Below are 26111 nucleotides of genomic sequence, written 5' to 3'. Positions count from 1 at the left end.
TAATTGTTACAATACTTTTGATCCTACAAGTACGCAATATTTTCCCAGTCCCTTACAACATTATTGATAACATGTTAGTAGATTATTTATAGACAGTTACTATTTTAACCGTGACAATTTTAACTAAGTAAGAGAATCACAAAACAGTGGATCTCATTGGCCACCATTGTTCTGAACAGCTGAGACACTAGAAATAAGATTTTGTCTTCTTGTTTCACGTAGGTCAGCTGAAATAACTCCTTGAGAGCTACAGTCTTCTGGCTTTCATTCCACACGGGTTCTCTCTTTGTTAAATGGACCAATCAATTAGTTAATTGGACCAATTTAATTATCTCCCAAGATGTGATGGAAGTCAAAGATGAATCCTGTAATAACTGTTGGCAGAGAGTCCTGGCAGACCTGCCCTGAGAAAATCCAAGCACATTGACACCCCCTGCGTCATCAGCCCTGACTACAGTTCCTGAACCGCATTTCAGGAAAGACCAACCTTAGACACCCTCGCGGGTAAGAAATATTCACAGAAAACGAACTGAGGCAACACAAACGAATACTAGACAGAAATATCGAAAATAAATCTTCTGTAGGTTAAGTGACATACTTGTTATTTTCATATAGTCCAAGATTAGACACTGCTACACTTGTACTTTTATTTTATTTTTCATATTTAGGAATAGAAATATCTTCAACGGTAATATTGTTACACTGAAAAAAGGTCATTCATGAAAATGTTGCAGCAATAGTTTGCATTACTAATGAGCCAAATGTAGTGTCTGAGCCTAGGAACGTTGTCACAGGAATGACAAAGCACCCAAACTGCACTAACAGGTGGGCTCAGAATTGTCACTTTCTGTCAAGAAAGTGCTGGCAATCTGATTCTTTGGCTCTAAGGGTGTGGGGCGGCAATTTCTTAATGTGATGGAACATGTGGATCTGAGCTTGGTGGGGTACCCCACCACGCTGACAGGAAAAGACACACAACACCGCAGTGACCTGTGTGTGCATCTTCCACACAACACGGTCACATAGAAACAGAGTCTCTCCTCTCCCCTCCCTGTGCTCTGTACCAGGGCTGGGCTGTCCTGGTTCTGATGTGCCTGCAGGGTGCGCAGGTCTCTTCACAGCAGCTGGGAGAGGCTGGTAAATTGCTCCTGTTGAGCCACTGACCAGCTGATGTAGGTCAGGAGAACCTGGCTGGACTGGAAACACATCTCCTGGTTTTCACTCCAGGGGTTAAGGGCTTTAATTATTCAGCCGCCGCCTTAATTTGTGATCCAGCTGTGCTCCTGGTGATGGCTCAACAGAACCGGGCAGTTCTCTCGCCCTCCATCGGCAGCGGCTGGAGAAACGCAGCCTGTCCGTCTGGCGAGCCTCTGCCTACAGGGCCGGGCCCGTCGTCAGGGCGTTCAGCGGCCGCGGCGATCACCATTTAGAAATGGCTGACTTTTTAGCCATTTGCAGCCAATAGTGCCAAGTCAACTAGGCGTATAATCTGCATTTGCGGGTTTTTTCCTTTTAGATAAACATTGCATTGCAAATCTCACTGAAAATGAAGCGCACGGAATCTGTTGTTACCCCAAACAAATGGCGTTTGGGGGACAGTAAGAGAAAGTAATAATTATGCTGTGATGAACAGCAGCCCGTCACTAAGCCATTTTGTTGTGTGCTACACGACAGCGACAAACGAGCCACCCAGAGCCAGCCTCGACATCCACGCAGCGCAGACGGAAGCCACGACCAGCAGGCTTTAGAAACCCAGGGTGTCACCATAAACCTCACCGCGGAGCGGATCGGCGCTCGTCGCCCTCCGCGGCGAATGAACGGCTCTGATTCCCCTTCGCCCTGTCTGGGGCGTGTGGAGCGACACGCAAAATAACGGCAGCAGCGAGGAGACACGCAGACGACCGACGGGGCTGTGAAATACATCGGAACCCGAGGGGTTTACTTACATGATTCAGTGGTCTTGTATCTTGTATCCCGAAGCAGGCAGACGCTCGCCCTTTCTTCCTGTTACTCCCAGTAAGCGCCTTGGTGCAGAGCCGTGCGCGCAGTTTCGGTTCTGTGTCCGTGCCGAGTGTGGGTGGGTGTGGAGCAGATCCACAGCAAGGCGGAGGTGAGGGGCCGGGCGGGGGGGAGGAGGAGGAGGAAGGGGGGGGGGGGGCACAGTTCTTTAAAGGGGCAGTCCTTCTCGCTTTTCTGCAACATGTATCACTGCCCGCTAAACGGCAGCAGTGGCAACAGTGTCACGGGTCTGTAAACGCGTCCGCGTCTGCAGTCCAGGCCTGGAGACCAAACGACACGTCCCCCCCCCCGGACCCCCAGGAAAGAAGCAGCAGCCCTCTTCCTCTCGCATCCCAGTGACGTTTCAGGCACAGCTGCTCCGAGTCGACCCCACTCCTGATCAGACTGTAGCAGATTCAGTTCACGTCAACAACTTGATCGGCATAACCAATGGATAACTCGGTGTTGCCAAAGCATATACAATTAACATAAAATATACAGACATTTACATACCTTTACAATACATACACATCATAAGACATTTACATTCAAACATATGGAGCATCACTGGGAGACAGGCTTGCTGTTCCTCAGGCTGGGACAGGCTGGGACATACTGGGCTGCCAGTTCAACTGAGTTCCCTCCTCCCTCTCCCAGTAGGATTGGGACCTGTTGTGATTCTGGCAGGTCTGGGAAATCTGGGATTAGATTAAGGGAAGAATGTTTCTCTAATCCCAGAGTATCTGTCACAGTGCAGTAGGAAGTGCACCTCTGTCTCTATTTCTCCCCGCTGGCAGTGGGAGCACAGCCTGTCCTCTCTGGACAGCCAGGTCTGCCTGTGTCCAGTTTCTATGGCCAGGCTGTGGTCACTGAGCCAGTCCTCTCTGGGCAGCCAGGTCTGCCTGTGTCCAGTTTCTATGGCCAGGCTGTGGTCACTGAGGCTGTCCTCTCTGGGCAGCCAGGTCTGCCTGTGTCCAGTTTCTATGGCCAGGCTGTGGTCACTGAGCCTGTCCTCTCTGGGCAGCCAGGTCTGCCTGTGTCCAGTTTCTATGGCCAGGCTGTGGTCACTGAGCCTGTCCTCTCTGGGCAGCCAGGTCTGCCTGTGTCCAGTTTCTATGGCCAGGCTGTGGTCACTGAGCCTGTACTTCGTCAGGGTCTGTTTCTGTTTGCTGTTTAGAGTCGTTCATTTCTACGCTACTCGTACTGGCAACTTTTAGCATTCCAGAGTTGTTTGCATCCAGAAAACATACGTTGTTAGCATAAAAGAGGAAAGTCATTTTGCGTGAGCATTTTGCTCGGCCTAGCACGGCAAAACTGTCTGGGTGGCAGTTTTGCAACGATTCAGGAAAAAGGCCAGGCAGTGCCCTCGCAAAATGACATGATTTAAGAATCCCCCCAGCCGTACTTAAGTCGATTACATGTATCTGTAAATGGCATCACGTCACGGCCAAATTACTCTTCTGAAAAATCGCAAAGCCCAAAGTACATTATTCTAAGCTTTCACTTTGTCGTTGTCAGCCAAAACCCCAAAACAAAACACACTTCCTTCACAACGAGCGGTGGGTGATATTCCGATACCCGCCCACAGAGCGACGGCACTGTGCGTGTGTGTGTCACACCGTGTCCCGTCTGACAGCCCGCAGCTCCCCGGCGCCCCCGCAAGGTGGCGCTCTAGCGGCGGCCTGTTCCCGCTGGAGGAGCGCACGCCCCAGCCGGGGTTAGCGTGCCACAGCCGCATTCAACAGCCCCGGAGTGTAATTAAAGTGACAACCAGCAGAGGCGGCAGCAGCGTCACCGCCTGGTGCAGGGTGTTAAGATCAGATAAGATCACTTTATTGGCCAGATACAATTTCTTACAGTAGGAATTTGTCTTTTCGCAGACCCCAGCTTGTTCTCCATGAGACACACAGACAGGGAGAGAGAAGCTGGGGGTCAGAGCGCAGGGTCAGCCATTTATACGGCACCCCTGGAGCAGTTGGGATGAAGGGCCTTGCTCAGGGGCTCAACGGAGTAGGATTCCTCTGCTGGCCGCGGGATACGAACCGGCAACCTCCCAGCCACAGGAGGAGGTCCTGAGCCACAGTACCACCGTTTTTACGAACTCCCCGGGCAATGTGCTGCTGACAGGATACGCTTTAATTTCTCAGTTTTCTATGCATCCCGTCCCCATGCAGAGAATATGCATCCAAGCAAACCCTTTCCATCCCGAAGAAAAAATCAGTTTACTATTTTTTAACGTGGATTAAAACCTTCCATGGCAGTGATATACTGGGACAAACGTCTCTGATGTTCTTGCAGTCTGTCTCTGGGGCACTTGAGACAAGCACGCCGGACCCGACGAGCGCCTTGCACACGGCGAGTAATAGATACCCCTCTAGCCTACCGGCGCCCTGCAGGCGAACCGTGCCGGAAATAGTCGAAACATTCCGGAAACTGCCGAAGCTAGGGACGCCATGTTGTGTGTGGGGACGCGTATGTGGTTGTGTCGTATAAGCCAGGACGGTGTAGTACCTAATTTCTTTTGTTGGGTTAAAAAGGCTGGGGGGAGCAGAGTTTCTCGCAGTACTAGTTTTCAGTCGTGATACAGCGGGGCTGTGCGTTTTGTTTTTTTGTGCGGACCAGCAGCGGGAAAGGATGAGCGGCGGGGTGTACGGGGGAGGTGAGTCCAGACGGGAGGGAGCCGCCACGTTTCTTGCGAGTGCTTTGTGCGAGCAGCAGGACCGAGGGGGCCTGTCGGGAAGCGGACACGGGCCCCCACCCGGGGAAGGGCACCCACCCGGGGGTGGGGGAGCGCTTCACTCTGAGCAAGATTACAATCGCAGCGGTTTGCGGGATCGTGCCGTTTTCTAAAACTTTTCCCTTCGAAGGAAGCCTTCTTGCACCGGGGAGGCTGGCAGTGACTGTAGAAGTTGCTCGTTTATTTTATTTTAAATGTACAAAGGAAGGGTTAGTGAGCTGCGACGGAGGTGAGCTCGGTGCACAAGCCGCCTCTTTGCCAAAGCTATTTCGCGGCCGGTCCTGCAGCTGCGGCCGGGACGTGTTTCTGCATCTCGGCACCGGGATGAGAGCCTCGCTCTCTGTAGCTCCCGGGCGGACACGGGGTGCAGGACCCTGCGCACGTCTCATGAACTGCCCCCCCAGGACCCACCTGCACAGCGCCCACTGCTCCTAGCTCTCCCCTCTTGGTGCGCGATTCGAGGAAAGCAGGACGTCCGCTTTGATGAAGTTCATTTACCTCTTCATCCAGGGCAGACAACGGTACCGCCGTCCTGACGTCAGTGAGGCCGAGTTTGCACAGGATGGGTTCCCGCACGTTTTAATGCTCAACAGGTGTGAGCCTGGCCAGTACCTGGAGGGGAGGCCTCCTGGGAAAGCTAAGGCTGCTGCTTGAAGAGGTGTTAGTGGGACCAGTAGGAGGCGCTCTGTGTGAGTCCTAATGCCCCAGTATAGTGACAGGGACATTATACTGTAAAAAGGCGCCGTCCTTCCGATGAGATGTAAAACCGAGGTCCTGACTCTCTGTGGTCATTAAAAATCCTGGGGTGTTGCTCGAAAAGAGTAGGGGTGTTACCCTACTGACCTGTCCTGGCCAAATTCCCCCCAGTCCTTTACCAGTCATGGCCTCCTAATAACCCCCGTCTCTGAACTGGCTTCATCACTCTGCTCTCCTCCACTGAGAGCTGGGGTGTGGGGAGCGGACTGGCGCATCGTCCAGGTGGGGGTGGAGGGGATCCCCATTGCCTGTGAAGCTGACTTTGTGTGGAGAGTCCAGGAAGGCGCTCTATGAGTTTGAGGAATATTGTTGCGTGAACGTTAATCGGAGTTTGTCCGTTTCAGATGAGGTCGGTGCCCTGGTCTTTGATATCGGCTCTTACACGGTGAGAGCAGGGTATGCAGGAGAGGACTGTCCCAAGGTAAGACGCCCTGTCCGCGGCTTTAGTGAAGTTGCCTGATCAACGGGTGAATCGAGGGGCCCGCCCAGGCCCCCCAGCTCGGGGACCCCCGGAGGAGCGCCTCTGACGGCCAGCCTGTCCTCTGCTTGTGCGCCCGCAGGCGGACTTCCCCACGGTCATCGGGGTGGCGCTGGACCGCGAGGACGGCACCGTGCCCATGGACACGGAGGGGGACAAGGGCAAGCAGGGTGGCACCACCTACTACATCGACACCAACCAGCTGCGCGTGCCCCGCGAGGGCATGGAGGTCATGTCCCCGCTGAAGAACGGCATGAGTACGCCCCGCTCGGCCCGGCTGGGGGGGGGGGGGGCGGTACCGGGCCATCAGGGCCCCGCTCGGCCCGGCTGGGGGGAGGGGGGGCGGTACCGGGCCATCAGGGCCCCGCTCAGCCCGGCTGGTGGGGGGGGGGGGGCGATACCGGGCCATCAGGGCCCCACTCGGCCTGGCTGGGGGGGGGGGGGGTGGTACCGGGCCATCAGGGCCCCGCTCGGTCCGGCTGGGGGGAGGGGGTGGTACCGAGCCATCAGGGCCCCACTCGGCCCGGCTGGGGGGAGGGGGTGGTACCGGGCCATCAGGGCCCCGCTCGGCCCGGCTGGGGGGAGGGGGGGCGGTACCGAGCCATAAGGGCCCCACTCGGCCCGGCTGGGGGGGGGGGCGGTACCGAGCCATCAGGGCCCCACTCGGCCCGGTTGGGGGGGGGGGTACCGGGCCATCAGGGCCCCGCTCGGCCTGGCTGGGGGGAAGGGTGGTACCGGGCCATCAGGGCCCCGCTCGGCCCGGCTGGGGGGGAGGGGGCGGTCTTGCTGGGAAGAGCTTCCTCTGGGGTCGGTGAAGGGAAGTAGTGGCTGGCTGGGCGCTCAGCAGGCACCGTGTGTGTTGGGTGGGCATGGTGCAGGGTGACTCCCAGCTCAGTGCAATAAGGCGAATAGCAGAGTCATCCTTAGCCCTCTGTGTTCGTCGCTGATCGTGTAGTGTTAATTGACCAGGCACTAGGATACCCTGCTCTTTCTCTGCTGGCTAGGCCTGCCCCTCAGCTGATGTGGAAGGAGAGAGAGCACTTGTCTTCATATTTCATTATCTGTGCGCTTGGAGAGGTAGTCCTTTCTTGCTTTGAAAAGGTCAGTTTGGACAACGAAGATCTCCTGTATAGGAGGATGGTAATGATGCTATTTGAACACAGTGCCGTGGTCTCCTGGAGTTCATTTCACCAGCAGGACAGCCGCCAGTCCTGTGCTGAGCTGAGTGACCGGGTGAACTTGGTTTTTGAGTACTGGTTCCGTTTCAAGTCTCGTGCCCCCGAAACGCGCTGGCTTGTGTTTTGTAAGGGTGTGACGGTTCACCCACCTGGTGTCCTCTGGGGTGGTCCGAGCTGTTTGTTTGAGACGGAGTGTGACTGATCTGGGTCTGCTGCCTCTTTAGGTTGAAAGCTGAGCTTCGGGTGGTTGCTCTCGCTCTGAAGCCAGCGGGGGGCCGGTGGGTAACTGGGTTTTTCTGGTCTCCCTCTAGTTGAAGACTGGGACAGTTTCCAGGCCATTTTGGATCACACCTACAAGATGCACGTCAAGTCGGAGGCGAGCCTCCACCCCGTGCTGATGTCCGAAGCCCCGGTGAGTCCGTCCGCCAGCCCGAGCCCGAGCCCGGGTTTGAGCCTCCTGCGGGGCCGGACAGGGCAGTCGCAGCGCTGCTCCGTTACTCGGTGTGGCTCGGTGATGTGAGATAAGATTGTAAGAAGGGGCACGAACGAGAGGAGACAGTGCGGTCCATCTGGTCCATTTGGTAGTTATTGGTTAACAGAATCTCATGCAGCTGTTTCCTGAAATAAACCAGAGTATCCGCAGTATAGCAGGGCAGCTTGTTGCAGACTCCTGCAACCCTCTGTGTAAAGAAGCCTCCCGACTCTGGTTATAAATGCTCTTACCCGTGGTTTTGACTCCTCCGGTTCGTGATTCACTGTTGGTTTGTTGCAGAAGTCTGTTTGGTTGGCTGCCTCCCCTTGTTATGTTCTCTGCTCAGGTCTAAAACTGACATCGTCGTGCGCCATGTGTAGTTATACTGTACGTAAAGGTTAATATTAGGCGACTTGGTCTAAAATCATCTTAAGATTTTTATGTTTTTCAAGATATGTTACCAGCAATGTGTGGCATCTGTTTCTCTTACATCTTGTGTAAAACCAGATTGCACTCTTATGGTGTGCTTTGCACTACGTTTTTTTTTCATTTTTCTTTTTTAAATACAACAGTGGAATACAAGAGCAAAGAGAGAGAAGCTGACAGAGCTGATGTTCGAACATTACAACATCCCTGCGTTCTTCCTGTGCAAAACGGCTGTGCTGTCGTCGTATCCTTTCTGTGATGCTCCCCGTCTCGGGGGACGAGCTGCTGCCGCCCCGTGAGGGGCTCGGAGTCGGCTCTGTGCCGGTTTCCCTATGGGCTCGGAATTAAAGTGCGCCTGGACCAGTATACAAACACACATGCTGCTTTATGCTTTCGACAAGAACATTTTACTTTTTTTTTGGCAGAAATGCTTGTTTTGCATTCTCGTCGGGCTTTTGAATAGATTGTAACATTCAGATTGCAAGACCTCAAACTCTTTCATTAGGGTTCCTCCCTCACTGTGGGGTTTGTTTAAATGAGCAAAGTCCCGCGTCGCTGTCCTGGCGGTGATTCTCAAAACCTTGCAGCATATCGCGTATCTCGCTCATGCCCAGTATTGCATCTTTTTTTCCCCACTCCTGTGATGTATTTTTGAAGAGGTGCGACCTGACCCTTAACCCCTCGTCCAGGTTTGCAAACGGGCGCTCGACCGGTCTGGTGCTGGACAGCGGTGCCACGCACACGACGGCCATCCCAGTGCACGACGGCTACGTGCTCCAGCAGGGTAAGGCGGCCGTCGCGGTCTGCAGTCCTGCCCTCCAGGTGGCGCTCTGTCCGTCCCGAGAGTCGCTGGGCTCAGGCCTGGAGAGAGCTCGACGCCCGCGCAGCGAGAGAGAGGCTGCAGGTGTGGTACGCGGGGTCGAGCTTGCTCTCGGATTGAGCCCTGACTGGTTTGTAACGATCATTCCAGACGTGTTGAAATTGGAATCTGCCTTTCAAACGGTTAGATTGCGGCAGCAAGCCGACAGCTTTGATTTAGAACTGCTGTGAAATTTAAAAAAGTACAGAAATATTATTTACAAAGAAGACGAGACGGTTCATTGAGGGGTGGGGCATTTTCTGTGGGGGTACGCTGAGAATCTTCTTTTCTTTCAGGTATCGTGAAGTCGCCTCTGGCGGGGGACTTCATGAGCATGCAATGCCGAGAGCTCTTTCAAGAAATAGGTGTTGAAATAGTTCCTCCTTACATGATTGCTTCAAAGGTGAGACCTGATAAAGTAAGTCTAATCCATTCCTACGCTTCATTTTTGGGTGTTTTTTGTTTTGCAAACATCATGGTGGAGGGTTTTGTAAGTATTTTGTGACCAGTCCAAGGTGCATGTGCCTCTGTGTGTGTGCAGCTTTGGGGAAACTTGTGTCTCCCCCCAGGGACTGAGATAGTTCAACCACAAGCGTCAAGGAGTAGCAGTTAGGTCCTAAAGTTGTGGTTAATTCTTGGTCCACAAAGGGTATCGGGCATACTTTCTAACCAAGGACTGCCCTAGCTTCATGTGGCTTTCACCTCAGGAGGATAGTTCTCCTAAAGGGGATGAAGGTGTTCTTACCTTGTTTCAAGAGCAGTAACGGATGGACAGCTGTTTTGAGCTGCTCTTTTGAAGCTAGAGGTTTGCTTCGGCGCCTGGAGTGTCGTTCACGAAACACTGGTGACTCCCACAGCTGGAGGATCATCGCTGCACTGAGAGTCACATGTCTGACTGTGTCTGTGAGGGTGACGTAACCACTCTGCCTGTACATCAATAGTACATACTACACATGCACAGGTACTGTATTTAACCTGTATAAACGAGTACAGGCTACATATGCACATACTTAATGTAATTTCCATCTTAACATTTTTCATTTCATATAGGTCGGGTCTCCTGGTATCTGCTGATTCTTTGCTCTTCAGGTTGCCATTTTCCATGTGAAGTAAGGTGTACATTAGGAGCGGCTTCTGAAAACGTATTAGTGCTGCGACACTGCAGAGCTTTATTCTGCTTGACCTCTGTCTCCTCCCTGTCAGTCAGCTGTGAGCCGTGTTTTCACAAGCTGCATGGTGTGGAATATTTCATCAAAAAGATGGGTTCGTCTAAAAAAGGATGTGGAGTAAATGAATTTGAACAGCTGTTCCGAGTTGTATGGATTTTTTTGTGTTGGATTATTCTTCAGCTGCTCCTGTTTGTCTCGCATGAAATCTGTCAATTCGAGTTATAAAACATGCACATTATATTGTTGCCACATGCTGACTTCTCTTAAAAAAAAAAAAACCCCCACTAAATTAAGACTTTTTTTGTGGGTGTAATGTGCAAACATCAGTCTCGGCTCATGCAGATTGACAGCAAGGCCTTCCTCTGCAGGAACCCGTGCGGGAAGGAGCTTCTGCCAACTGGAAGAAGAAGGAAAAACTACCTCAGGTCACCCGTTCGTGGCACAACTACATGTGCAACGTAAGCGCCCGGCTCTGCAGCGCCCTGTGGGCCTTGTCCTGTGACCAGCTCCTCTGCTTCCTGCGGTGCCTGTTTGTCCTGCTCGCGGCAGGAGGGGCCGGAGGAGTCCAAGCGCACAGTACAGGAAGGGCCTAGAGGTCTTTCAGGTCCTTCTCTGTGGGTTTGGCGCATCTAGTTTTAGTTCCAGGCTTTTTTTTTTGTCTCCGCCCTGTGTGCAAAAATCTCTGATGCACGGACTGCATCCTTTCAGTTTCTGATGAGCAGCTCTCTTCCGGGTTCGAAGGCCCCATCAGTTAGTCGTTTAGTTTAGTCATTGGGCTCGTAAACAGAGATGCTAAAACTGGCCTGGAATAATCACTTTAGAGCCGTGTGTGTCACTGTGTGAGCGGCGCCAGCAGTATTTGTTGCGCCGTTTTAAGACGACTGATCGCTGTGTTTTCCCTTCAGACTGTGATCCAGGATTTTCAAGCCTCAGTGCTGCAGGTGTCCGATTCTCCATACGATGAACAGTAAGTCTGGGCGTTCGTACTTTAAAGTCCTGCTGGAGCTCGGGTTGCCAAGGAGAAGCCACACAGGCCGTTGGCTACTTGTTTTTGAGAATGAGTGTGCCACAGCGACTGGGCTCTGTTGTAACCGCAGAGCACCACGTACGGGTCTGTGCCCGCTGTTGTCCTGAGTCCCCCTCGAGTCGAGCTGCAGATTTCACCTCCTCTCCGCAGAGTTGCAGCTCAGATGCCCACAGTGCACTACGAGCTGCCTAACGGGTACAACTGCGACTTCGGCGCCGAGCGGCTGAAGATCCCGGAGGGCTTGTTCGACCCCTCGAACGCCAAGGTGAGCCCCCTGCCGCGTGCGAGGTGAGCGCCTGGCCGTGCCCGCGTCACGCCCTCATCCTCGCTGCCGCCTCGTTCTAGGGCCTGTCCGGGAACACCATGCTGGGCGTGGGGCACGTGGTCACCACCAGCGTAGGGATGTGCGACATCGACATCCGGCCGGTGAGTGGTGCCGCCGAAAGCGATGTGCAGAATTTACTGGAGCTTGGCGTGGGGGGGGGTAACGATGAGCAAGGGGAAAGTGCGAGGGGGTAATTCCGATCAGGCTGCATGTCCGTGTGGTCGACGGTTATTCTGCTAGATCTCCCAGGAACTGGCTGGATGAGCCAGCTGTAGGAAGCAGAGCGAGCGAGACGGTTCTTCTGATCTAAAGGGGGTAGATTCTTTAAAAAACTTGAACCTTCCTGGGGGTTGTGTTCCCCGCCGGGGTGCGCAGGCAGTGACGGCTCTGTGTCTGCTTGCTCCTGTGGCAGGGCCTGTACGGCAGCGTGATCGTCACGGGAGGAAACACTCTCATCCAGGGCTTCACGGACCGCCTGAACCGCGAGCTCTCCCAGAAGACCCCTCCCGTGAGTGCAGCCCGAAGCTCCCCAGAGCGCGGCTTTATCGAACACGCCGATTTGACTTTGTAAATCTGTAACGACCGACAGTTTCCATTTTATTCTGTAGGGCTTGAGTGATTCTTTTGAAGCTTTTTTTTTTTTTGTAATATGGTCAAGATGCCAGGACTTTATGTCCCCACCATTCAGTGTGTCTGCCCAAGCCAGCCCTGTACCCCGGTGAAGAGGGTTCCCCTTTTTTTTTTCCCCTCAGAGCATGCGCCTGAAGTTGATAGCCAACAACACGACGGTGGAGCGCAGGTTCAGCTCCTGGATCGGAGGCTCCATCCTGGCATCGCTGGTGAGTGGAGCTGCCGTTGCCCTGGGGTTCGGGCTCCTGGGTGGCTCACTGGCGTTGGGCCCCGTGGCCCAGGGGCGGTCAGTTGGGTGTAAGTGACGGTTGTTCGAGTGGCGCCATGCAGTTGGCACTGCGTGCCCAGGGCAGGGTGGCATTAATCGGTTCTGGCCCCTGCCAGCAGCGATGGCAGCGCTGGTTTCCGGTCGGGCCCGACGTCGCCCGACGAGCGGTTCAGTTCTCGTTCTCCCGCAGCGGTGCAGGACTGTAGCAGCAATGCCAGGTGTCAGTAACCCGTGAGCCCACCCTGGGTTTGCATAACACAACGGCAATTCCAAACTCAGTAAGAGCGTGGTAAAAGCGCCACTGTTGTGTGGCTCTCTGGAGATGAGATGGTAGAGCACAGAAATATTTCTTTCAGTTGAGCGCAGGCAGGCACATTTGTAGTGGGGAAGTGGAGGGGACTTTGAACCTGTGCACTGCACCAAGACTGAATGGATAAGAACTTTCACTGTTTTCCTGGAATAATTTTCAACTGTGCAGTGTCTTCTCATAGAAGTTGAGGAAGCAGGGTTTTTACAGACGGGGACCCCCCTAAGAGAATCACTTTGGAGTGGGACTGTGCACCTGAAGAGAAAGCAATCTCCAGTTCTCTGCAGGACCCCTCCAGTGTGGAACAGAGGGCTTCAGAAGCTCGTTCATCTTCGGTTATTTCTTTCTGCAGGGGACTTTCCAGCAGATGTGGATATCGAAGCAGGAGTATGAGGAAGGAGGAAAGCAGTGCGTTGACCGAAAATGCCCCTAATGCCACTTCTACCACCCTTCTACCTTAACAGACAAAACGCCACCTCCGAACTTAGTCCAGCCCTTCCCACAGTACTCAGGAACACCAAGGACACTTGCAATTTTGTAGTTTTTTTCCCCCTTATTTTATACATATGTAATTAAAATGGCTTTCTTTGTATTTTTATGTAGAAAACGTTTGTGGCGCACATATTGTACAATCAGTGTACAAATAGGTTTTTGCTATTTTCTTACTTTGAAGACAAACTACTGTTAAAAAACATAGTTCTATCGAATCTTCCATTTTTATTTTAAAAAAAGGCTTTTTCTAAGCCTCTTTTGATACCAAACAGTTTGTGATGACAGAACTAAAGTACATACAAGCAGTTTGGAAATAAACTTTTTTTTTAAAGAGATTGATTTTCTTTATGTAGTATATTCACCAGTTTAATATTGTGTTCCAGATTACAACACTCCGCTGTTCCAACAGTTTTGCAAAGTTGGGACTGAACTGAATTGAACATATGTGAAGATAGAGCAATAAATACCAATTTTGAGTTAGGCAATATACACCATAATGTCACATTTTCTGTGAATGGTCTCCATGGTTTTGGAAATAAGGGGATCCCTGCTTGAAATCCGTGTGCCAGCATATACAGTGGTGTTCCATCTCTTGGGAAAAGCCTGCCCCCTAGAGATCAGATCAAGCTTTGCCTATAATGTAAAGGTAAAACACGTGAAACACAGGTCAGGTGTGTGGCTGCGTCCGCTGCAAAGGAACAAGTAATAGGTTTATTCCATGCTGAGAAGAGAGAAAACATTTTGGCTGTGAAGCCTTCTTCTCTCTTCACCATGGAACAAACCTATTACTCGTTCCTTTGCAGTACAGTTAATGTACAGGCTGTCGGAATCATTCATAGACATCATCTACGACACTTCTCACACTCAGGACAGGAATTCGTTATAGAAGCTCAGGATAGAAACAGGCAGTTTTTATGTGATTTAGTTTTTACCCTATTAAATAAGAAAAAAAACAGTATCCAGACTTTGATCAGTTGTAACAATTTCAATACAGTATATTTACAAAAGACTTTAACAATTACTAAGGTAAGGTTTTCACTCCACGGTCTTCACCAAAGTCTCCTGCCACACAGAGTTTATGCCCAACCTCTCAAGCCAGCCAAGATGTACAAAACACTAGATTTTAAAATGCTTGCCCTGTGCAACAGCCATCACAGGGTGTGGCTCTGTGGTGACATGTCTTTTCTCCGTGATCTTGACTAATCGAAGTAAAAAAGCACGTCATCGTGAAAACCTTGCTGGCCACGTCACTTATCCGATGCTGAAAGCGGCTGGCTGTGGGGAAATGTACGGTTACAACTTTGCAGCCTGTTTGGGAAACTTCTCCCTGAGTTTCAGCTGCTTGTCAGCCTCCATTTTCTTCTTCTTGTTGCTGATACGCAGGCGCTTTTCAATGCGAAGCCTAAAGGAGAAACAAAAAGTGGCAAGTTTATACTTTTTCATTCTTTAAACCAGGGGTCTTGCCTACAGCTCCTGGAGAGCCTGATGTCTCCTGGCTGTTGTTCCCCACCAGCTCTGGGTAACAGCTGCATAACTAATACTCCTAACCACGATGAATGGGTAACTATATCTTTAAACACACGAATGCCTTGTGTTAAGAACATTAAAAGACCTTGAGGAAAAAAAAACCTTCCCTATAGTTAATTTAGACGATCGCTAGGCTAGCACTTGTGTTGACTCTCGGGCTAAGAGGAAGCAGAAGGCAAGGCCCTGCGGTACAGAGCACGTCAGCTGGCTGACCTGAACAACTGCACCCCTCCTATACTGTCCCTTTCAACCAGGACTCAGGCTGCGTTACACCTCTCAACTAGGGAGGGTTTGAGTCATCATCTGTACCAGACCTTGAGGGAAGAAAAGCCTACACGTCCAAAACAGAATTTGGTTAATTGTTGAAACGGGAACTCGTGTTGGGATAAAAAAAACAAACGACACTTGACCTTACAGCAATTTAGACGGAGACCCCTGTTATAGGCATTATGGCAAAGTTAACGTTTACCATTTTGAAGCACACCGAACGGGATTTGATAAAAGTTATTTCCCATCGTCTCCCGAAAGAAATTTGGAAGCCGTATCAACAGTGCAGACGCTAACCTTCTACAGGAGCAGAACTGCCTGGGACTTTCAGTCCTTTGACCCTAATGCCATTCGGAAACTGGCATTCAATGGACCTGTTTTCCCAAATCCTAACCTGTTTTCCACAGAATCCCTAATCCTAGAAGTTGGGCTTCCAACCAAAGTATATAATCGCAGAAGGCCACAGACGTGGAGGATATCAGGCTGAGGCAGAGCTAAAAAACTCCCTGTCTATCCTACACAGCGAGGCTGCACTCACCTTACGAAGTGACTGACGAATGGAGGAGTGAAGAAACGTTTCCTTGTGTATCTTCTGTTCATGTACCAGGGAATTGCCCATTCCTTAAATCTGTACCTGAGGAATCGAGACATGACTCCCTCAGCACAGTGTAACAGGTAAGGACCGGAACAATGTGAAGTTAACACAAGACACCTTGAGTCACCACAAAGTGAACGTGTAAAACAGAGGAACCTTCAATTCTTTTTCTAACTGTTTCGTCCAGTTCAGGGTTGCAGGGGAGCTGGAGCCCTACCCCTGCAGGAAACGGACACAGGGCAGGACACACCCTGGATGGGACATCAGTCCATAGCAGGGGGCACACAGACACAATCACACATTATCACAGCAGCCTATTAGCCTATCAGTATGCCTTTGGACTGTGGGAGGAAACGGGGGCACCTGAAGGAAACCCACAGGCAGAGGAAGAACATACAGACTCCACACAGACAGCACCCCCGGTCTGGAATTGGACCCAGGGCCCCAGCCCTGCAAGGCAGCAATGTGGACCACTGCGCCAAGCAACTGAGGAGCCCTGGACTCCAAAAGCCACTGTAACAGCACAAGGAACAGTGCACGTTTGCTTATAGAGTTGGCGGCTTCACACCCCCACAGCCCCACGCTCCCTCTCTGGGGCCTCAGCACCGACACGGCGACCGGGCAGCGTGGAAAGAGCCTTACCAGTAGGTCCAGCCGAAGATGTGTTTCCTCCAGGCCCCCGGCCTGGCCCTCTCCTGGCCGGTCTGCAGCAGCCTCAGCGCGTCCTCTCGCTCCTTCACCACGGTGTCCAGCCTGATCATGGACCGCTCGACCTGCAGCAGAGCAACAGCTGCCCCCTTAATACTGCCCCCTGCGCCTGCAGATCGACCGCCAAGCTGCAACGCCACACGGTTTGAAGGCTAAGCCTCGGAAACCTTTCACAGCCCTTCACCGAGACCGGGCGGTAAACAAGACTGGGAACACAATCCCAAAAAATCATAGGGCTGTGTGAGAAAACACAAACGCTGAGCCTTAAATATTTGGACCTTTTTGTGTTGGGTAGCTAAGTAATCCTGTACCAGTGTCCTCCATCTCAGTGATGCAGTGATACAGTTATAAAAGGGCTGTCTCGTGGTGTTTGTATAACAGCTGTGTTACAGTCAGGCCATTGCCCCGGGTCTCAAGTCTTCAGAAGCTAGGCGTACAGCGTACTGGGATGTTGTTTCTGCACAGGGAGCTGGACACTTGCCTGGGCTCTACAGCTCAGCAGAAGACCTCCCTGAGATGTTCGGGGCTCAAATTCAGACTCTAGCCCCAGTTACACTTACTTTCTTTAAGCGTTCAGGACTCGGCATCTGAATTCTCTGTCTCTTGGCCTCCTGTTCCACAGTCAGAAGCATGTTTTTCTCTTTAAGCAGCACATACCTGCACAGACAAGACAGTCTTAAGCAACAGTTTGTTTTTCCTCAGCACCAAATGTCTGTCACTGTATGAAGGATGAAAACACATTGTAATCGAATTCGGCTAGTAGTTCTCATTAAAAGATGAACAGTAGCAGGCAACAGCGGTGGATGTGCGTGAGCCCCGGTCTGATTTACCACAGCTTGTGCAAGTCTTCATTGCTTTTTGTCCGTAGCTGCTTTGCAGTCCATGGAGCTCCTGGGGGAAAGCAACGTAATAAAATTAGAGTCCACAATCGATAAAAAAGTTAACAGGCAAGACTGCAGTACAGTCACATTGGAGACGCGCTCGAGGTGTCAATCCTAACTGAAATCAAAAAGGATTTACTGCCAAACAGCCTCACAATCTCAGCGTTAGATACAGGTACTTCTGGAAACAAAAGGCAAACATCACATCTGCATGACAAACACATCTACTAGGGGATCCTGAATAAAGCCACGTACAAGTAACAATAAGGCTACGATACTAAAAGCAAAATAGAAGTGCGTCTAGCTTCTAATTTATGCAATCAATCTTGGATGACAACTGTATGCGGCGTGTATTCAAGAACAGATACAAACGAAGTGTCACCGACTAGCCACCCTAAAACTAAATTAAAACTATGTATTCTAATGTGGAGAATGTATTCAGTCGAGATAGTCTGAGGTGAAAACCACCGAGTTAGTACGGAAATATTAAAGGCTAAGAACTCTTAGAGAGTTCTAAAGATTTTTGCACTCGCTGTAAATAAAATGCCTCTGGACTTAATGTTAAACGCGACTGAAGCACAGGGCTGTTCCAGTCGGCGGTTCTGACCGCACTCGGACCCGGGGCGGGTCGGCTCACCTGATTTTACAGTGAGCGCTCCCCAGTTCTGCGGGGAATCAAAAAACTCCTCCAGACCCCGTCGGCACTGGGACGCGTGGACTGCCCTGCACTGCTTAGCAAGACCGGTCCCCACACTGCTCCGAAGAAGGGTGTGGGCATTTGCACTTGAAGAAAGAGGAGAAACAGGGAGATGCATCACACTTCCATCACCAGTACATTATGTAGTGTATGAGAGGCTTCACTTGCAACCGGACACAGGCTACACCTACAAATAACTGTCGCAACACTGCGTTACCTGAGAGGATGCAGAGACGGACTGTTCAGGGGAAAAGAAGCATGCCGAACCGAACAGATCCCGAGCCCTTTCTGAAACTGCCTGCAAAATGACAGAACTCGCCCCAGCGAGGTCGCAGCCATCTTGGAAATGACCGTTTACCCGGCGTGCAACGCGGTGTCAGTTTTGTCCGGAACTCGTCACGTGTAGTTAATTGCATATTTAGGAAATTAATTACCTCTTGTTACTGATTGTGAAAAGGTGTAGGGCGACGAGAGCAAAATAAATGTATACAGAAATAGATATGAAAAATAAAGTCTGCTGCCCTAAGTAAAGATGGCGTTTTGGCCGTTACTGCAGTGCTGAAGTCCGATCATCGACTTCCTGCCGTCCGCTTTGCCCTTAACAGCCATGGTGGGCATGAGCGTCCTGTCGTCTGCGGCTGCATTTGCAGCTAGATTGAATGTATTAAAATCCGGGTTTTCGAAAGGGAATTTTCTCTTCAGGACTGTCCCACGAATAGAGAACGGTAAGGAAACTCACTGAGTCTTCTAGTGGCTACGATGATCGCCTTAAAAACGCAGTCTGCTAGTTTTGACCTTGTGATTCTGTACCTCAAAAGCGAATGACCCGACATGGGTTATCATTTGTAAAGCGGCCTGTAATTTCAATATTAAAGCTGTAAGAAAGTTGATGAATTTATTTTGATGCTTTATCGTGCCGGTGGATGTGTTTCGTAAATCGATTGCTTTGGCGTAGATAAATCGTATTGTGCGAGAGGGAAGCATTACGTTTAAGCTTTATTTTTGTTTGCTTCAAGATGGCGGCCGGAAAGCTCGCTCCGCTACAAACTGCTACTATGTTTTACCTTTCTGCTGTTTTTGTTTGGCAGATTTAAGTTTATGTCAAATTAAAGATTTGTGACACATTAGAGAGCGTGTTAATGTTGCCATTGTCCATCCGCACACAATTGCTTATAACCGACATACCTGGTGGGAACATTGGGGATACACCTGCACCAGGTAGACAGGTAGAAGATCCGGCGTCCGTGCTAAGTCCAGGAGACGGCCCTACCGTCTCCTGTTGTCGAATGCCCGATCGCTCAGGAACAAAACGGACGAGCTTTTAAACCTTATCCAAACCGAGAAAGATGTTAAGGAATGCTCAGCCATCTCACGGAAACCTGGCTGAACCGAACGCTCCCGGACTCCACCGTAACCCCTCTCCATCTTCAGAGCCAACAGGTCGGCAGAGCTTTCTTTAAAAAACTCGAGGAGGCGGCATCTGGTTCACGGTGACTCGGCTTTGGTGCACGAGTGTTTCCGTACTGCTTCTGTTCATCGTACACTGAATTCCTCAGTACAAGGTGCAGAATTTTTTTTTTCCTGCCCAGAGAGTTTGCTTCTGTTGTTATCGGAGATTATATTCCACCACAAGCAAACGCGAACTCGGCGATCTGTGAGTTAGCGCAACAAATGTTTTTTTTTATTGCAAGATCTCGTCCAGATTCTGTTGTTATAGTTTTTAGGGAATTTTAATCAGGCCTGCTTGTCTGACGAACTAACAAACTATAAACAGCAAGTGGATTGTTATAGCCGAGAAAACAAAACACTGGATCCTTGCTACACTGTTTCCTGAAGCCTCCCGCGTTTTTCCCCACGCAACGCTCGGTAGATCCGACCACACTCCCCTACTCTTTATTCCGTCGTAAAAATAAAAACTTAAATCCAGTAAACCTAAAAATGTTACTGTTAAGTCGTGATCGGCGGAGGCCATTGAGATGTTGAGGGACTGCCTTGACTTTACTGACTGGGACATGTTCAAAGCCACGTCTAAAACCATTGACCGGCACACTGATGTTGTATCATCTTACATAAACTTTTGTGAAGAATTGTCTGTTTCTAACAAAACATTGACTTTGTATAATAACAAATCCTAGTTTTTGAAAGAGGTGCAACTGCTGAGGAGTACGAAAAACTCAGCCTCCATCAGCGAGGATAATGTACAGTATAAATCAGCAACATATAAATTGTGCACAGCCATAAGGATAGCTGAATCAAACTATGCCCAAAAGATTGATCCTCGGTTTTAATCAGACATCGGAACGGTATGGAAGAACCTAAAGAATATGACAAACTACAAAAAACCTACAATATCCCTACCAGACGACAACTCGGAGCTCCCACAGAAGTTTGACGGGTTTTGTGCACGCTTCAATAAATTAAACACATCACACACACACACACACACACACACACACACAGGAAGAGGTGAGAATTGGGTTAAAAAATAAATAAAAAGAAAGCTGCAGGCCCTGATCATGTAAGCCCTGCTGTGCTCAGTCACACTCTCAGCTGGCTCCAGTGTATACAGCTATTTTCAACAGCTTAGTTTACATGAAGTGCCACAATGCTTTAAAGTGGCAATGATAATTCCAGTACCAAAGTCCTCCAAACCAGGTTGTCTCAATGATTACAGATCTGTTGCCCTAACATCTGTGGTTATGAAGACATTCGAGCGTATTGTCCTGCACCTCCTCACGGCTGGACCCACTCCAGTTTGCCTACCGCGCATGCCAATAGGTCTGTGGAAGACGCCATCAAATTGGTCCTCTGCTATACACTACAACACCTAGAGATGCCAAACACCTATGCACGCATTCTGCTCATAGACTTCAGCTCTGCTTTCAATACTATTAACCCTCTTAAACTTTTCAATAAACAAATTGATATGGGCATTAACCCTGCAACGTGCCACTGGCTGCTGGATTTCCTGCAATGCAGACGTCGGGCAGTCAAGGCGAATGAGTTTACCTCCCATCCTCTGCCCATCAACACAGGCGCGCTGCAAGGCTGTGCACTCTCCCCACTTCTCTTCTCCTTCTTTCAGCTTCACAGCACAGTACTGTCGAAATACGCAGATGACGCCACCATCATCGGGCTCATTACTGAAAACAGTGAAGCACAATATCGGCTGGAAGGAGATAGAGCAGTCACTTGGTGTGCTAACAGTGACCTACAACTTAACACATCCAAAACCTTAGAGGTCATGGTGGACCTCAGGCACTCACAGGATCACAAATCCCCCATCTCCATCAACGGTCAACAAATAGCCATAACCGACTCATTTAAATTCCTGGGCTCCTATATCTGTAGCTCTCTAAAATGGCATATCACCACAGACCATCTCATCACGAAGGCACATCAGAGATTGTACTTCTTCAGACAATTATGGAAGTTTGGAGTCAGTCAACACCTCCTTGTTCGATTTCTACACAGCCATTAAAGAGAGCATTGTGACGTCTTCTATCTCTGTGTGGTACAGAAGCATGGACATCCTAACAAGGAAAAGACTTCAACGCATTGTTATGAAGGCCTAGAAGATCACTGGCACTGCCCTCTCCTCAGCTGAATCCTTGTACACCCAAAGTACCACCACACGCGCTAACAAGATCATTGTGGACCCATCTCACCCCGCACACGACTTATTTCAGCTGCTCCCCTCGGGTAGAAGTTTCAGATCACTGACATCCAAAACTTCACGTTTCAAGAACAGCTTCTTCCCGACTGCTGTTTGGCTGCTCAACAAGTTACGTGCCCCCAACCATCAAAAACTTAGTATTGTGCTTTATGACCTGTATCACATTTAAATTGCACTGATTTGTCTGTTTACATTGCAGGGCATCAACTCGGCATTTTATTGCATATCCGATGATAGAGTGAATTTTAATGTTCTGTATTGTGTACAGCCTCTCGTCGTCCTGTATTTTAATAATCTGCATTGTATATTGTGCAGTCTGGTCCTGTGCTTATATTCTGTATGTTATTGTCACATGTCAAATGTCTGTAGCAAAGCTGTACCAACAACAATTTCCACCGGCCTTGGTGGTGTGGCAATAAAGATTCTATTCTACTTGTTTCAGTTCATATTAAGTCTCTACGGGCTTGACAGTATATCGCTTTCTTGCAGTAACGATGCCGCCTAGAAAGACTAGGTTGCTGTTTAAGGTGATGATGGTGGACCAATAGGTGGTACAGTTCCCTCTGCACTACAGTTGGCTATCTAATGTCCCAGTATGGTGCATGTATCTACTGCAGGAGGTACCAGCCTTATGACGAGATGTTAAGCAGAGTAGAGGAGTTTATTACCTTATGTACATGTGGATTGGATCTCTTGGGACAGAAACAGCACAGCAGACAACACCACACAATGCAGCCAGCACATGACAAACATAATAAATACATAGCACTGAAAAAAACATGGTAGACCATTCAAAGAGTGCATAGTGCAGACGTGCATTGAGTCTGAGGCCCTGCAGCGAGCTGTTGAGGATGCGTACTGCAGTAGGGTAGAAGCTGTTCTTGAGTCTAGTGGTCCGCGTTTTAAGAGCGCAGAGTGGGAGAACGGTCTGTGGAACATAAACGAGACACCGCCTTCTTGAAAACACGTGAAGTCCTGATAACCTGGTCATTAAGGATTCGTGGTGCTGTTTGTGAAGGCGGGGCCTGGTTACCCCCAGTGTTCTGGTATCATTCCGCTATGATCTTGGACAACTGGCCTCCCCGTAGTGTTGCCCATAATTGAGCTGGTGAAGACATTCCTGCGTCTCCCCCGTGATCTGCTGTGCTGTGGGGCTGATGGCAGGAGCTGCAGTCACGCACGAGCCAAATGGCACTGCGTATCGGGGCCAGACCAAGCAGGTCTCTTCTTGTGTGAACTATACATTAGGGTCCTTGAGGATGAATCCACTGTATAAACTCAAAGAACTGTATTTTTCTGTTGTTATACTGCACTCCATGATGCATGGAGTTTGTTAATGAAGGATACCTGCTGTGCATTTCCAGCTACTCATTCTGCTCCTCAGCCCAGACTGCAGTGTTGCTAGTGTGTCCTCAGCCTTCCTCATGATGACTTGCTCATGAAACTGTCTTTGCAGCCACTGTGCGATATGGGAGCCATTCGAAACGGATGTTTGTCATCAAGCCTACCAGGTTCTATGACTTGCGTTTCCTTCGTTCATTGGTAAGTGTCCTCCCCTATCATTGCAGGTGCTTGTCCCATCCTGTGACTTGCAGCAAGTAGATCGCTAGTGCTCATGAGAAGTCTGGTGTGATGGATCCAAGTTGTTTCGTCTTGAGACAAAAGCACAGAGGGTTTGACTCAAGAATTCAAGACCCCGTTGACAAACGTTGATTTATGGTTTACTTTACGCTCAGCGGTGACACAAAAACACAGCTGGAGGTTACAAGGAAGTGGTTTTAAGACTGAGAACAGGCATCCTCTTTCCACTAAGAGTGGTGGTGTCTGGAACAAGCAGCTCTGACACGTTAGAGCTCATTGCACAGGAAGCTTAAACAGGTGGCTGAATGACACACTCATCCCAATCACCCACTAGCAACCAGAAGACCCCGGTGTGTCAAACAGCCTCTTAGTCGATGTTTTCCTATGGCAGGATAACCAAGATTTTTTTCCTTTGCAGTACTTCTACATACTGTTAACTGGCATCCCAGTCACTGTGATCATCACGTGTGTGAATGTATTTATCGGTAAGTTTGTGAACTTAAACTGGACTGTTCAGATTTGTTTTAAAGAAAGACCTATAGTCATTTAAAACTAGGGAAATGTGTAGTAGTGTCTGAATCGTGTGTTGCAATTTGCCATCTCGTGTAGATTCTGCAAAATGCTGGGAGGGATCTTTTTATCTGTGTAATTCCATCTAAATCCTTAAGATGCCAGTCTTGTCTTCCCAGAAAAAATGCATTTAAAAAATAAGTAGTGTATCAACAGGCTGCTGGTTATGAAGTTTCAAGTGGCAATTGTCTCAACAGGGCAAGCGAAACTGGCAGAAATCCCAGAAGACTATGTCCCAGAACACTGGGAGTATTACAAGGTATGTTGCCCGTTTCTTTCATCGAGGACATTAGTGCTGACATTCTTGTTTAATGACATGTTAGTAGAAGGCTGTACAGGAAAAATGCTTAAATGTACTATTACGTTGTGACACAAAAACTGTGTCCCTGGAATTTCAGGATTGTTCTGCGAGAAACCCTGCAACTCTGCTGTCTTTCTTGTTAGATCTGAGATGCAGTCAGGCCGGGCCTGATTAATACTTCAGAGTCCTCATAGGAAGGAAGTGGTCTTAGTGGGCCAATAGGTGGCACTCTTCCATCTAGACCAGAATTCCAAACCCTCTAAAGTGATAACATGTCAAAAACGGGTCGCTGTTCTGTAGGAAGTACCCCTTCAGTCTGAACTCGGGTCCCTGCAGTCCGAAATCCAGTCTGGAATTTGGGACCCCTGAGCTTGAAGGAGAATCGGAGGTTTTGTCAGGACCATGTTGGATATTGTGCAGTAGCAGGGATATTAATCCCCAGTTTGGAGACCAAAAATAAAAAGGTTTCAAAATCTGTAATACCTAAAGTCCACATCTGTACCTTAATTAAGGTTGATGTCTGTATCCAGCCTACCCTAGAGACCCATACAAACCAGGTCTTGCTCCGTGGTGAAAGAGGAGTTTAATTGTCACGGAGGATGTGATTGTGAGTTTCACTTCCTCCTGGACACGTCCATGAGGCAGTGCAGGTTGCCTCGGTGTGGTAAACAGTTCCAAATGGGGGGGCGAGGGGGTGTTGAAGGAATGAGTCTGCTAGTGATAATCTGCTTCGAGCTCCTCTGAAGGTGCTCACCTGTCTGCAGGCTGGGCCCCACAATCGCGGGTTCGAGCCGGGGGTCACACCACCAGCCCAGCGTGACTGGGATTCGCAGAGGGTGGGGTGGGACTGAGTCTGTGGGCAACACAGTGCCTCCTGTGGCCTCCTGGGGTGCTTGCAGGCCTGCGGTGCGGTCAGTGAGGCACTGACCCTGCAGGGCGGGGCGGTGCTGCTTGTGACGTGTTCAAACACGAGCGGCTCAAACGGCCGGGGGGGGGGGGGGGATCCTCCTGCTCTTCCTCACTCTCCCCCGTGTGCAGTCACAGGGCAACTGGCGATTCTAAACTGGGCGGGCAAAACCAAATTAATCTCTGAAGAGGAAAGCTGACAGTCAGCTTGTAGATGGACCCGTGCAGAACCAAGAGGTTCTTCTGTCCAACGTCCCGGGTCTGTCCGTCTCTCTCCTTCAGCACCCCATCACCCGGTGGATCGTCCGGAACTTCTACGACCCGCCTGAGAAGGACTACGAGAAGATGATGGCTGTGATCCAGATTGAGGCGGAAAAGGCTGAACTGAGGTTAGTGGCGGCGTGGAGACTGAAGAGCCTCTCCGCTCTCTGAAGCGTCTCCGTGGAGCTTGTCCCCTCCGCTCAGCTCGGCGAGGGGTCTGACTGAGCAGGCTCTCCCTTCTTCAATACTTCAATACTGCCCGCGATATCGAGAAGTAAAATCACTGTAGCTGTTATTGTTTCATGCCCTTAGCAGACCCCTTGTCATCGTCCGTGTGTTTTTGGGGAGTCCTGGCTGACGTTGGTGTCTATGTGTGATTGCGCGTGCCTGGGGGGCGCCCCTAGGCTCCCCAGTGAGGACAGTGTAGCGGGCCCTCGGCCCATCGTTGTTCCAGATGTCCCGGCGGGAGGCGGGGGGCGGGGGGCGGGGGGACCCGCTCTGCGAGAGTAACGCGTTGCCTTTGCTTGCGCCACAGGCTGAAGCAGCAGGAGGTGCGCAGGCACATGCGCCACAAGGGCGACGGGCCCTGGTTCCAGGTGGAGACCATGGACAAGCGGCTAATTGACTACTCCCACAAGGCCACGCCTGACAACTGAGGCAGCGCCGGCCTTCCGTGAGCCGCAGAGACAGCCGCCTGCTCGCCTGCTCGGCGGGGGCGTGCTCGGAATTTATCCCCTGTATATGTTTGTATAATAATGCGCTGGCTTAAATAAAGCCTTTTCAATGTTTCAGTTTTGTTTAAGAGTGTTGTTTAAAACTGTGATCCCCTGTGGTCCCTGTCCTGCTGACCCGGTTCTGCTCCATCCAAACCCTCAGGTACACAGTCAAGTCTTCATTCACTTAATATGGGGCGGAGCGGTGGCTCTGTGGCTAGGGATCTGCCTGTGGCTGGAAGGTTGCTGGTTTGTATCCTAATCCATTGGGCCCCTGAGCAAGGCCCTTCACCCCAGCTGCTCCAG

At 50.3% G+C, this 26111-nt stretch overlaps 4 protein-coding genes across 7 annotated transcripts in view; 2 read left to right on the top strand and 2 right to left on the bottom strand.

Moving 5' to 3' along the window:
- Positions 1-2075, bottom strand: part of LOC148837193 (guanine nucleotide-binding protein subunit beta-4) — a 36654-nt gene extending 34579 nt beyond the window's left edge. Inside the window, exon 1 of one of the 3 annotated variants that reach the window (XM_088913582.1) lies at positions 1947-2075. The gene's annotated coding sequence lies outside the window, so the exon portion shown is untranslated. The remainder of the gene's footprint in view (positions 1-1946) is intronic. The other 2 variants (XM_088913586.1, XM_088913583.1) reach the window with 2 other exon arrangements.
- A 2397-nt stretch (positions 2076-4472) lies between these two features.
- actl6a (actin like 6A) lies at positions 4473-13457 on the top strand. 2 transcript variants are annotated; one of them, XM_088913578.1, is made up of 14 exons: positions 4473-4657; positions 5836-5912; positions 6052-6226; positions 7459-7559; positions 8192-8289; positions 8735-8829; positions 9201-9307; positions 10442-10531; positions 10979-11040; positions 11251-11365; positions 11446-11526; positions 11838-11933; positions 12178-12264; positions 12983-13457. In XM_088913578.1, exons 1-14 carry the CDS (start codon positions 4633-4635, stop codon positions 13061-13063), a joined length of 1290 nt encoding a protein of 429 aa, XP_088769704.1. In that variant the 5' UTR covers positions 4473-4632; the 3' UTR covers positions 13064-13457. The 2 variants fall into 2 exon arrangements, with proteins under 2 accessions (XP_088769704.1, XP_088769703.1); XM_088913577.1 differs by having other exon boundaries at positions 9201-9322.
- Positions 13324-18172, bottom strand: mrpl47 (mitochondrial ribosomal protein L47). Its single transcript, XM_088913579.1, has 7 exons — positions 18015-18172; positions 17738-17883; positions 17050-17110; positions 16780-16876; positions 16154-16284; positions 15455-15550; positions 13324-14524 (listed from the first exon to the last, which is right to left on the bottom strand). Exons 1-7 carry the CDS (start codon positions 18134-18136, stop codon positions 14416-14418), a joined length of 762 nt encoding a protein of 253 aa, XP_088769705.1. The 5' UTR covers positions 18137-18172; the 3' UTR covers positions 13324-14415.
- Positions 18173-18393: 221 nt separating this feature from the next.
- ndufb5 (NADH:ubiquinone oxidoreductase subunit B5) lies at positions 18394-25881 on the top strand. Its single transcript, XM_088913580.1, has 6 exons — positions 18394-18522; positions 22930-23015; positions 23473-23539; positions 23822-23883; positions 25114-25220; positions 25628-25881. The coding sequence occupies exons 1-6, from the start codon at positions 18405-18407 to the stop codon at positions 25746-25748; spliced, it is 561 nt and encodes a 186-aa protein (XP_088769706.1). The 5' UTR covers positions 18394-18404; the 3' UTR covers positions 25749-25881.
- Positions 25882-26111: the final 230 nt, after the last annotated feature.

The sequence above is a fragment of the Atractosteus spatula genome, chromosome 4 (genome assembly GCF_055471065.1).
Source record: "Atractosteus spatula isolate fAtrSpa1 chromosome 4, fAtrSpa1.hap1, whole genome shotgun sequence".
Lineage (NCBI taxonomy): Eukaryota > Metazoa > Chordata > Actinopteri > Semionotiformes > Lepisosteidae > Atractosteus > Atractosteus spatula.
Note: the sequence above shows the minus strand (reverse complement) of the source record. Positions and strands in the feature narration are given on the sequence as shown.

Coding starts and splice junctions, on each gene's coding strand:
- actl6a (XM_088913577.1), top strand. CDS start 4,633: ATGAGCGGCGGGGTGTACGGGGGAG. Junction 8,830..9,200: donor CGGCTACGTGCTCCAGCAGG/GTAAGGCGGCCG, acceptor CTTTTCTTTCAG/GTATCGTGAAGTCGCCTCTG. Junction 11,366..11,445: donor TCGACCCCTCGAACGCCAAG/GTGAGCCCCCTG, acceptor GCCTCGTTCTAG/GGCCTGTCCGGGAACACCAT.
- mrpl47 (XM_088913579.1), bottom strand. CDS start 18,136: ATGGCTGCGACCTCGCTGGGGCGAGTTCTGTCATTTTGCAGGCAGTTT. Junction 17,884..18,014: donor CCGTCTCTGCATCCTCTCAG/GTAACGCAGTGT, acceptor TCTTTCTTCAAG/TGCAAATGCCCACACCCTTC. Junction 15,551..16,153: donor ATCTTCGGCTGGACCTACTG/GTAAGGCTCTTT, acceptor TCGATTCCTCAG/GTACAGATTTAAGGAATGGG.
- ndufb5 (XM_088913580.1), top strand. CDS start 18,405: ATGGTGGGCATGAGCGTCCTGTCGTCTGCGGCTGCATTTGCAGCTAGA. Junction 23,016..23,472: donor TGCGTTTCCTTCGTTCATTG/GTAAGTGTCCTC, acceptor TTTCCTTTGCAG/TACTTCTACATACTGTTAAC. Junction 23,540..23,821: donor GTGTGTGAATGTATTTATCG/GTAAGTTTGTGA, acceptor TTGTCTCAACAG/GGCAAGCGAAACTGGCAGAA.